Source organism: Hakea prostrata, chromosome 4 (genome assembly GCF_041222555.1).
Source record: "Hakea prostrata isolate BN-2017 chromosome 4, UWA_Hpros_2, whole genome shotgun sequence".
Lineage (NCBI taxonomy): Eukaryota > Viridiplantae > Streptophyta > Magnoliopsida > Proteales > Proteaceae > Hakea > Hakea prostrata.
In genome coordinates this window covers 35,434,046-35,446,539 of record NC_142603.1, presented here as the reverse complement: position 1 = coordinate 35,446,539, position 12,494 = coordinate 35,434,046, and the positions used below count along the sequence as shown (strand labels likewise).

The following is a 12,494-nucleotide window of genomic DNA, read 5'->3' as shown; positions in this document are numbered from 1 at the left end:
GAAACTGAATCGGGATGGTCTAAAGGGGAACCTATGTGGAAACCCCCTGCTGTTGGGCTGATCCGGATAACCCCCGGATTAGGATGTGACAATGTGAGTACCTCTTGCACAGCTCTTGGATCATGACGCATGACATTTTCATGATCCTATGACTCTGGTTACAAACTTCTGACCGGTTAATATCAAAAATACATCTCACAGTCCGAAAACCACAAAAGAGACCCTGCGCAGCGACAAACAAAAACTCCTCCAAAACTACAGGAAGGTAAGGCTGCGGTTAGAAAACATTGATTTCCTTCCATTTTTTAAATAAAACAGAATTCTACAAGGCAGAACAGCAGAAAAAATGCTACGGCTGGCCCAACCGCCCTCCCCCAGCACCCCCGGGCAGCCAAAAAAAAAAAAAAAAAAGAAAAAGAAGATTAGACCCTCCAAATTTCCTATACACGGATATACCACTGCTCCCATTCCCTCCCCACCCCACCCCACCACCACCACCACCACAAAGAACCAGAAGGAAAAATAGTCACCCAAATTCTTCTTTTTTCAATTTCCTTTTACCTTTTGGACAAATTAGAACATCTATAGTACACAGTCCACCCAAGGATGCACTGAAATACAGAGGATAAATCAAAGAATCACCTCGGCAGGTCGATATTCTACTCCAACTAGCGTACTGGAAGGATGTGGTTAGCAGTTGTTGAACGGAAGGACTCTGGCAGGTCTACTCCACTGACTGCAGAGTGCTTATGACTATCAATAACCCTCATCCAATTGATGACCCAACGTTTTGGACCTTGTCCGCATAATGCCCTCTCCCCAGAAAAGCTCCTAAAAGATCTCCTGGTTCTCCTTGTTTGAGTACAGTTGTTGGAATAGCTCATGTGATCACCCTCATGCATGTGATCAACATCATATCTCTCAAGGCTTTTTTGTGCCTGAAGTCTATTATTATTTACATCTTCATCATCCTGTATTCCCTGCAACCTCTGCTGCTCGTTGTCTCATCATCTCATTGACGGCAGCCCTCCGCCGAGAATCAGACTGTTGCTGCAGCCTCCTTAAATGTTCTTTCAAGTCCCTGGCCAATTTACATGTAAACAGGAATACTCAAATATGCCCTATACAACAAAGGAAATACAATTTTTTTTCAAGATTGAGGAAAATGCTACACTCACCTGCAACGCGGCACATAGCATTCAGATTCTTTGCAAGCTCGAGCATGAAGTTGAAGAATATACCACATTTTCTTACAGAGAAGACAACCTCCAGAAGCACGAGTTCTGCAATGAAAGCCATGGCGGAAAAGCCCCTTGACCTTGCGGCAATTTGGGTACTGGCAATGCGAAGAGCGGCACTGAGAAGCATGCACCAGAAGATCGAGCATTTTCCTAAGCTGCAACAGCATATCATCACATGAGATGTTGTAATGAAATATATTATTTCCATTAACTGATAATACAATATCTAGAACTTAAAATATATATATATATATATATATATATATATATATATATTTTACTTAAACCCCCCTAGATGCCAACATAGAGTTCTAGATCAGAATTAGGAGCAATTTACAAGTCACATCTCAGCAGCTGGAACCATCAAATTATCCAAGGTAATTCATGCCTCTGGTTCTCAGTTTTCAGTTTAAGGTTTCTGATCCCATATCTACAGAATGATCACCATGATATTGGTAACCTTATACAGTTGTCAACCAACTTTTGATGCTTTATATCTCCCCATGCAAAAATATGATTGCCGCACAACCGGATGATAATTCCACAAGATTTAGCCCATACAGAAATGCCATGCATCCAATTTAGGATGGTCAAAGGGCTTATTTTTGTAAGAGGAGAAACTTTTTATTAAAAATCAAATCAAAGTGAATGATGAAATACTAATATAGAACCATCATAGATGGAAAAGGCAGGGAACCCTCCTAAAGGATATACTCAAATGCGTTATCCCAACCAACAACCCCTTGAAATTCATCAGCTAAAGAGTCGGTTGACCACAACTTCTAATGCGCATACATAGCGGACAATGTTCTCTGTAGGTTCATAATAGATGCAGCTTTATCCTTGCTTTGCAGGCATGAGGTTCCCCCCCCCCCCCCCCCACTGGGAGAATTCTCGCACATTAGCTACAAATAAATCACTGCCCCCCTTTATACATATAGGAGTCCCTCCACCTAATGGTTTGAACTCTTGGGATGGGAACTTCATATGATATCAGAACAACAAGGTCATGTATTCGACACCTAGGAAGTGCGTAGGAAGGTCCCGCCATGCTTGAGCATGCTGTTGAATGCTTTCATGATATACTTGAATGAAAGCATGTTAGGCAGGATGTTGACATACTGCATTCAGATTTATAAACACATTAGGGGTTGTGGTTTAGGCCATTGCCCTTGGTACCTCATCCATCTCATGTGTATGTATGCATGTATAAATGTATGTCTAGATGCATGGCTAGAATCCCAATACATGTTACTACCCTTTCGGCAACGGTATTGAAGTTGAACAACCCGTGGTAGCAATAGGTGACTTGTGGGCGTCTAAAAGACAGTTGAGCCGTAGGAGACAGGGACATTACTACAGGCATATCATTCATGGTAGAGTAGCATATGGAATGGGACTGGGCTCATGGGCTCCCAAAAGATGGTTGAGAGTCGTGAGGGGACATGAAATACCATTGCCATATTATATGTGTACAGATCATAGGGTTGCGAGATGTTCATCCAAAAGACATTTAGGAGCCGTGAAGATCAACATTCCTAGAATGGAATGGAAAGGATACCAAACCAACAAGAAAGTCAGACTTGACAATGGGTAACATGACAAGTAGATGACCTTTGCATGGCTAAGGATTTTCCCTAACATGTGCCAATCTCAAACTAATTGTTGTGATGATGTGATGTGATGAGATGGACTAAATACCCCTAAACCTAATTATGGTGAGAGTGGTGACCTACCTCGGACCCCGATCATGGGAGCTTAAAAGATTGTTAGGAGCCATGAGGGACCAGTTGAGAGTGTGGACCTACCCAAAGGAGATTAATGATGTCTTAATGCATGTTTACCTTGACAGACACCAACATGGTTAGCATACTAGTATGCATCCTGGGACCTAATTGCATCTTGCACTTCTATATTTACATATATGCATATTGTTTCTTCACAAGTTCAGTGGATTGGAACACATCCCTCTTGGAGGCCTCTCCTTAGATGATTATACAGGTCATGGTGGGAGATCTCGCGAGATATCTTGCTATTTTGACATTGTGAGACGAGAGGAGGGGCGAGATATGCGAGATGGGAGATCTCGCCACATCTAGCCAAGATCTCGCCATATCTCGCCGAGATCTCGCCTCTCTCTCGCTGCAACCATCAAAAATTGCCAGACACTTGATTTTTTGTCGGAATTTGTTGGGGATTTAACTTCTAAACATCTTTAAGACATCTACAACATCAACTTATCATCATTCAAGCCTATTTCAACTAGATCTACAACAAAGGTAAGATTTTCCCTCAAATTTGAATTTTTTTCAAATAGAATATTCTACAATGGGTGTGTGAGTTTAGTGTAAATATATGTTGATCCACAAGCTTTGATCTAACTTTCATGGAAACCAATTTAATGTGACATTTAAACCTATATGTGACATACTATAGTGATGAGTTGACTTGAGAGTCATATGTGGCCACCGTTCAGAATCAGTTGATGCAGAATGCTGAGTGATACTCTTGTTGTCTTATAGTCTTGTAATCTTATTACTCACATACTCTTGTGATTGTGATTGTGAACTTATGGATTATGATTTATGATTTACTAAAAGTCTAAAACTTCTTATGGTTGTAAAATTTTGAAGCCATTTAAGTTCTTTGATAGTTTGATGTGTAATGTATTTAATACTTTATAGTTGATACATGAATTACTTGATATCTCTACATTTCGGTTTTACACATAGGGTTGACTTAGAAGACGTAGTTAAGGTTATTTTCTCACAATTCTAAGGCCACCAATGTGTTCAAAAGGCCTTAAATAGACTAAATACCAAATTTTAGCCCAATCGGGGTCCTAAAACCCACCGAGATGGGTTACTGAGATTACGCCAAAATTTTGGTAGATCTCGCCATCTCAGTCGAGATCTCTCTATTTTGGAGTGGCGAGATCTCACTCTCGAGCGAGATCTCCCACCATGATACAGGTTATGATGGATCTACTGAGTTGGAGGTACATCCTCAGCCAGAGGTGTATGATGTGAGAGCTGCTAAGTCCTACGAGCAGCTACACGACAAATCCTACGTGTGCTTTGATTGTGCCTATGGAGCGTAGAGATAATTACTTAGGATTTGTGTTATATTTGGGACGAAGATTTATAATTTAATTTATTAGAGGATGTAATAAACACACTTGACTTGCATTCCTTTCATGCACACAATAGTCTTAGTTTATTAATAATATCACCTTTTCTCTTTTGTTCACGATTAATGTATCATGTTGATAGTTATTATTGTGGATTCATGACCGGCGATCTTGTGACTGTGGATCACATAGAAGTCGGTCAGGTTGGTCCAATATTGTCGTGTGGGTTGTGACACCATGTACAAAGACCATGTAATTTGGCATCTTAAGTGAAGGAGAGTACTGATGTATATATTTAAGTTGTCCTTCCTTCAAAGTGTGAGCTTTTAAGTAAAATGGTAGCTAACACCCCCCCCCCCCAACAACCAGCTAAACCCCCCCCCCCCCCCCCCCCCAAAAAAAAAAAAAAAAAAAAAACCAAAAAATAAATTAAAGAACAAAGACTACTCCAAAGGTCATCAATCCTAATAAGCGGGGGGGGGGGAGGAATCTGAGCAACTCTAGGCATTGCATGAAACAAACCTCCAACAACTTGGACTCCTTTTTCTATTATGATATACATCCAAGAATGCTGAGGAGCAATCCCTTAGATGCCTTCATCTTAAGTTTTAACACACTTACCAACAGCCAAGTCCACACGTGCAAATGAGCTGTAAAGAAGGCTCCTTCTGATGAAGAATCATCACCAAACTGAGTTTGCTTATATGGTATTTGCTGTTTTAGTTCCATATTTTGTTTAATTTTGGTGTTTTACTGTTAATTGATCCAGTTGAACCAATAAAAAAATAACAAAAAATTGAGGCCAAAAACCAATAATTCAATTATAAGAGAACTCAGTAGATTTCTTTAAGCATTAAGTGGGATTAGATTAATACTTTGGAGTCTATTTTAGTTCCCTAGGCAGCTTAACTTATCCAATAGATTAAGGGTTAGGCTTGGTATAGTTGCCAAGGCAATGGAAGGATACCTAAACACTTACGTGACTAGGCAGCTGCCTAGGCAAACAAGGCACCCTACCTAGGAAGCTGCCTATCCATCTATCTACCTATCTCTATCATAAAAAATCAACATTAAGCCATGTCAAGTCATCAAAAAGTTCATCAAAAATCAATATTAAGCCATGTCAAGTCATCAAAAAGTTTATCAAAATCAAGATTAAGCCACATAAAGTCATCAAAAATCAACATAGAAATAAGACAAAAGAAACAAGCTATAGAAATTTAAACAACATAACATGAATCTGGTTTATACTATTCTAGGAGTCATCATTGCTATGGTATTCCTAGTCTGACATTTGGTTTATAGTGTACCTAAAAATATGATATCATCTATGAATAGTTGAATTGCTCTCAATTTAGAAGAAACGATGAGAAGTTTGACTAGTCATATGATTCTAGTTCTACATGACACTCTTTTAATTACTTAGACCACAAAACCAACTGTCCAACAAATACAAGATTTACTACACCTGATTAAAGTTATTTTCTGGTTAAACCTTATTTAAGCAAGTGAAAGCTACCAAATTCGTTTTGAATATAAGTACCCAATATATATATATATATATATATATATATATATATATATATATATATATATATATATATATATATATATATATATATATATATATATATATATATATATATCAAAGCATATGAATATCTTACCATACTCCTGGTTATACCAATTTTTAGCATATTAAGAATTATGGATTTATAGATTTGAGAAAAATTCTAGCATTAGGTAGCAGCAAACTTTCACCTACCAATAAAATTCAATTTGGTTCATCTGTTCTCAAGAGGGGGAGGAAGGTATTGGTTTGCCTTCTTTAACTTTTTGGACGTACAAACTTTTTAACTATTTCATTGGCAAACATAAGGGTATTAACTTATTGGGATAATTACTAATGGCCCCTTGTACTATAGCTTAATTACTACCTTATCTCCTGTACTTTTTGAAATTACTAATACAACCTTAGACTTTGCCTGGAATTACCAATGCCCCCTACCTTTAAGCTCAGTTAGCTAACAGCTGACGTGGCATCTTTGTATTCTTTGAAAACCCCAAAATTACTCGAGTTTTTGTTATTTTTTAGGGATAATTATTGATGCCCCCTTGTACTATAGCTTAATCAATAAGCAAACCATGTTCTTTATGAAATTACTGTTGCCCCCTAATTTCTAGCAGCATTTAAAAACTGTTAAAGTTGGGTGTGCAATGTCCATTTTGCCTTCGTTTAAATTACATCCATTTAGAAAGATCATATGGAATACCAATTTAGCTATGTTATAGTAATTTTTGGATTTCAAAGAGTTGGATCCCAATGGGATGACGTAAAATGTAAATAAGTAATAACAAACTTATACACCAAAAAAAAGTAAAAGAAAAATAAATAACAAACCTCAGGGTCATTTTGGGGTTTTTGAAAAATACAAAGATGTTGCATCATCAATAACTAATGGAGCTTAATGGCAGGGGGAAATCAGCAGTAATTTGAGACACAGTGATATAACCGAGAAGGATGGATCAGCTTTTGATTCAATTCTTTTACTCAGCAAAAATTCTAGGGTTTTTGGAATTTGGGAAAATTAGTGATTGCCAATATCCTAGATGGGATGAAAGAAAGTGGGAAGAAATAAAATTAAGGTTTTAACAAAATGGGATGGGATTGGAAAAAGGTTCAAATTTGAAAAATTAGGCTTACGGGAAGCTTGCGGCTAGGGAAAAATATAAATATAGGGATTCTCGCCCAATCTTGCTTTCTTTATTTCTTCTTGCTTTATCATCTTTCTTTTCTTCTTTCCATTTCCCCCAACCTCCCCCCCCCCCCCCCTCTTCATGATTGCGCAAGATAAGGGGGCTGTTTCTTAGTTTCGAATGGAGGGAAGGGCAGGGGCTAATGGCTGAGGTTCTTGGCACCCTACGAAAGGGTTGGAAGCTGTAGTCTTGGACTGAGGAATGGGAAGCTGGGTTTCTGGGGTTTCTTGCACATATTTCTTGTGAATAGACTGCCGCAAGACAGAAAGATGAAGGGAATGGATGGGGGTGTATGGCTAGGGCTTGGAAAGGGGAATGGCTTGCCATTCTTGCTGAGAAAGAGAGCTGCGAACTGCAATCTGCACTGGTGAGCTGAAACAGAATTGAGAATTCAAAGATTGATGTAAGCAAGCTTCTTGACAACCTCCTTGGCTATAAATTTGCTGAGATTTTCATTGATCAAAACTGACTTGTTACAGCAGACTCCCAAAATGACTTGACACTGGGAGATCCAACTCTAGACTGATCTTGGACTCCTACTAAACTCCATAACTACTAACTGAAATAAAACTCAATTAGGATTCTTTAAATTAAGAAAGAATCCAACTAAAAACTAGAACAAACAAAATTAAAAGACAAGGACCAAAATACGCCTAAGGATTGCGTAAAGGCCTAGCAACGCTATGGCCTCTTGCAGCTCTTGTTGGGGCCTTCTTGCTGCATACATCACAAACTCTAAGGTTGGGTTAGTAAATTTAGAAAGTACAAGGGATTAGGTAGTAATTAGGCTTAGAACACATCCCACCTTAATAGCCTCATAACACCGTCAGAATTAACTGGGGCAATAGTAGTTTTGTAAAGAGAAAGGTCCTATTAATAATTAAGCTATAGTATGGGGGCAACAGTAATTATCCCTAACTTATTATTAACAATTCCTCATGCAAAAATGAGATTTGACATAACTAAAGGCAAGGCATTCAAACCACAAAGGCAGCTATCACCAGGTACCCAAAAATCTGAATAGACAGCTTGATGAGTAAGTGGTTAAGGCCTTTCCTTTTTAGTGTCATAGTCTCTTTTTGAGTCCTTCATATTAATTTTTAAAGGGGGACGTAAGGTTTGAATCCCCCCCCCCCCAAAGGGCGAGAAGGGGTGAGGATACAAATATAGAATACAAAATTTGACGGTGAAAAAAGGCTTTATGCCTCCATCAAAGATTTGGCTTGTATATGACCAAGGCTGGTGGGGGATATGCGCTAGATCCAATTGACAACTTGTGATGCAAAGCCCAGGTGAACTATTTTTTTAAGGAATTGGCGTTCAATGACACCTCGGGTGACAAGTTTGGGTGGTTTTTTGGTTCTTTACTATTGCTCCATTATTGACCTATGTCAAGCAACCTAATCTCAACGTTATTTCATCTCCAAGAACTTCAGATCCCCAAACCCCTGGAACTGGAGAAATATGAAAGTGACTGCTAGTAAGTACTTACGAATTCTAACCACACAGCCTAAATTCTTCCCTTTCTAATTTTTGTTTCCTATTTCCCCCAAATTTCTTATTCACCTAAGACCAACCAAACCAAAAGAATTCTCCCAAAGTTTGATTGAGTTCTCCACTCCTGAAATAGGGAACATCCAACATTAATGTGATTCCACCTTGCAAAACACCTTGAATATAAAATTCCTTATCCAAGCTCTAACCAACAATTTCTTCCATTCTCCTTACCTTGTTGCCGAATAAACCTTGCTTATTTGAATTTCTTTGACCACTGAGTCTGAATAGCTATGCATAAGTTACGTAATACCTAAACCCAAACCCTAAAAGTACATCAGGCCAAACCTCTGGTTCAAATCTCCCCAAGATTTTGTCGGAAGTTTGTTGAGATCTTGGCTTTCTTATAAAACCAAGACAAATCTGCTGGGTACAAAAAAATGACCGAAACTGGTCCAACAGTCCAACTCCAACCTAGTGGAGCTTTGATCTGATTTCGAACAAGATATGCTCATTTGCAGATCTCATTCGATACAGGGATATTTTGCCAGTTTAAACTTTCAATCTCCACTTTTTACTTCAAGCCTCCGTTTGTCCCTCAAATCCCTCCACTCCTTCGTGATCAGACCTCTATTTTGCAGGATTCTTGTGGGTTAAACATCATTTGTGTACTTTTCCCTAAATTTTGGTTTCTTAATAGTTGATGTATCAAAACATGTTTGTTTCTTCTAAATCAATTTCTATTTAGTTTAGGAGTATGATCTATGAATGTACATTCTTTTTCTTTCTTCTTTTTCTTTTTTTTTTTTTTTTTTTTTTTTTTTTTTTTTTTGAGTAATACTCATCTTCTTATTTACTGGTTTTAAAATTAATTTCCATATAAGGTATTGTGAAAAACATAGTATTTATAGATGAGAGTCATCAGACACCATCACTTGATCTATGTTGTGATGGCGTTGAATTCATTATTCTTTTTTTTTTTTGCTGTAAATTATTTAATAATTGCTGTAATTATTTAAATTGATAAAAAAAAAATCAATTTATTTTGTTTTATACTTATAAACAGTGAATAATATCAATTTACTTTGTTTTATAATTAAGAACAGTGAATAATATCAATTTATTTTGTTTTATACTTAAAAACAGTGAATATTAGCACAAGTATGTATATAATTATTGGCACTTTTATATGATGAATGTTGATTGTATGAAACATTTAACTTGATTATAATTTTCAACCCTTTGCATTGTAAGAATACATTTTGTCTCTCGACTAGGAGAATATGGATCAGTACTTTTCATTGGTTTTTTATGCAAAATAAATCATCCATTGTTTTATAGGCTTTAATAGAGTGTATGCCAAAATCCAGCTCCAACAGCAACCAAAATAGGGCTACAAACAGGTGCCAAAATTTTCGGGTGAAAATACCCGGTCTCAGCCCATCTAGCCAAATTTTCTGCGATATCTGGAGTTCAAGGCAGGCCGAAGTTGGCATTGAAACCAAGATTTTGAACCATGGACTGAACCCTACATTAGTTAATTTCCCCCCATTTTAACCTTTTCACTCGGAACAGATTCTCTTTCGCATAAAAGATCCTGATTTGGTTCCTAGTTTTGACTATTCAAACCTATGACTATATCACTAAGTCCCAAGAGATCTTATTATTCTCAATAGAGACACTCCAGCATGATCAACTGCTCACTACTAGAATTAGGGGGACCCAATGGAATCTAGTACAAAACAAAATTTTCCATACCTAAGTCTTGTACAAAGACCAAACTGACCTCATAATTTTAATGGAACAACAATGACTAGAATGCCCTATACTCTATCAAAGGCATGTAACTGAGTCATCTATAAGTCAATAATTAATCATCCCTCTTATTTTTAGATCCCACCAAAGAATGCCAAGGACTATCCTCCAGATAAACTAGCTGACCGGCAAACTGAAAGAAAAAAATTTCCCCATCAAATATGAATAATTACGAATACCAGGCAAGTTTAATTTGCCTAATTCACAGTTCCACACCAGTATCAAGATATCCAGGTGATTGAAATTGTTACATCACTTTTAGAGTAGCAAAAACGATTATAGAGAAATTCTTCACTCTACATTTCTATCCGAAACCAAAGGGAGAAGAAATAAAAGGGGGCGGGTGGGGGGTGGGGGTAAATAAAATCCAAGTGGATTTCAGTAAACCCTGTTGGTCTCTGAAAAGGCTGTCAACTCAAAAGGCAGGAGACGAAGGATCCAAGATGCTAGAGGAACATAGAGTAGTCCTTGTTAAAGTGCAAATATGCGCAAGTAAATAACTAGTTAAGTATACCTACAAAAGGCAGTTAATGTGAGTGAAAGATAAACACACCTGAATAACTCGTTTTTGCCGAGCCTCAGTGTTCTGTGCATCACGCTCGGCTATAGAGGGATGATTTGTCAACTTATGAGGATGGTCAATTCTGCAATCCTTTTGATAACAGTCATTGCACACATCATAATCAGGGCAGATTTCGCAACGCCATCCCTGACCAGCTTCAATGTCATGTTGGCAGATATTGCACGTTGTCACAAAGGCAGGTGCAGTTGGATTATGAAGATGATACAGGACCATCATTGACGAATGCTTAGCCCGTCGTAGAGTATCATATTGATAATGATTCCCTTGACAAAGACTCAGGAATGCCTGCCTAGTGTCAAAGAATTCACTTTCAATAATCTCATCTTTATCCTTTGTTTCTGAAGGTACCCCAGTAACTTCCACCTGCATGAATACCACAATAAGAGATCATGTCACCAGATAGTCCGAAATAGTAGAAATAGAGAACCTGATATAATACAATCAGCTGTCAATTGAACAATGTTCATACCCATTGACACAATACCAGGAAAGTTTATAGATCACACTTTTAAATGGATATTTTCCACATTAGAGGTCTTAGTTTTCAAATTTAGAGATTTCACGTGCATGAGAAATTTAAATGATCTTTATAATTCATCTCACATGATTATAACTAAGGTTGCTCATGCCTCCCAGCTCTGCTATAGTGGAGTTCACAGAGAGATGGTAGAAGAATAACGAAGAAGGGGGAGAGATCCTCACATAAATAATGGAGAAAGAATTCTGCACCCGCACACAGTGCTGTAGACCCTGGGCAGAACTAAGCCAGCTTCAATTCAAGCTGGTCTTCTAGAAGGACCAAAAGAGCTGAAAACACTGTTCACCTGGACAGTAATGTGAACAGTGTCACAGCCCTTCTTTTGGGTCTTTAAGTATTCATGCAAGTAGCTGAATTAAAAAGCTTAGTAGTTTCTACTTCTCTTGCTTTCTAATCTTAGATTAGGAAGTTTATCATTTGTTATTGCTGAGAATATTGGATAAATAAATCAGCAAGCCTAGTTGCTAATTTAGCATGTAGGAATTTTGTTGAGCAAGCCTTTGCTCTATAAATACACAAAGCTGTTCTCCACCTCCCAGATTTGTTAATGAAGATTTTGATGAACTGATCGTTTGAAGCTTTGCTTTGAGTTTATTATCTAGTCTCTTGCATGAGTGATAAAAAAGGCTAAGACATTGCTGCTGAGAGCTAAACACCTGAGTGAGGAACCTAGCTGAGAGAACCCGATACTCCTACCCTTGTATTTTACTATTTTCTATTTTATTGCTGGTGTTCCTTGACTTCCTTTGCTGTTCAAGTTCAACATGCCAAAGACTAAAGCTGTTGTTTCTGAGTGAAGAAAGCGACCCTTGACTTATTTGTTGTTGCTGTTGAACTTGAAGAACCATTCAAACAGGGAACAGCTTATATTCAAGTTGTTATTGAGAATTGGGCTGATGAACCTCCTTCCCCGCCCTCGCCCCTCCCCCAACTGGT

The 12,494-nt window shown here is 37.9% G+C and overlaps 1 protein-coding gene across 1 annotated transcript in view; it reads right to left on the bottom strand.

Annotated features, from left to right (window-relative positions):
- Nucleotides 1-502: 502 nt before the first annotated feature.
- Nucleotides 503-12,494, bottom strand: part of LOC149018743 (histone acetyltransferase HAC1-like) — a 70,339-nt gene continuing 58,347 nt past the window's right edge. The window contains exons 15-17 of the mRNA XM_089152902.1: nucleotides 10,991-11,383; nucleotides 1,179-1,396; nucleotides 503-1,081 (exon numbers count right to left, since the gene is read on the bottom strand). Coding sequence (XP_089009028.1) covers nucleotides 967-1,081; nucleotides 1,179-1,396; nucleotides 10,991-11,383 — 726 coding nt within the window. The 3' untranslated portion in view covers nucleotides 503-966. The remainder of the gene's footprint in view (nucleotides 1,082-1,178; nucleotides 1,397-10,990; nucleotides 11,384-12,494) is intronic.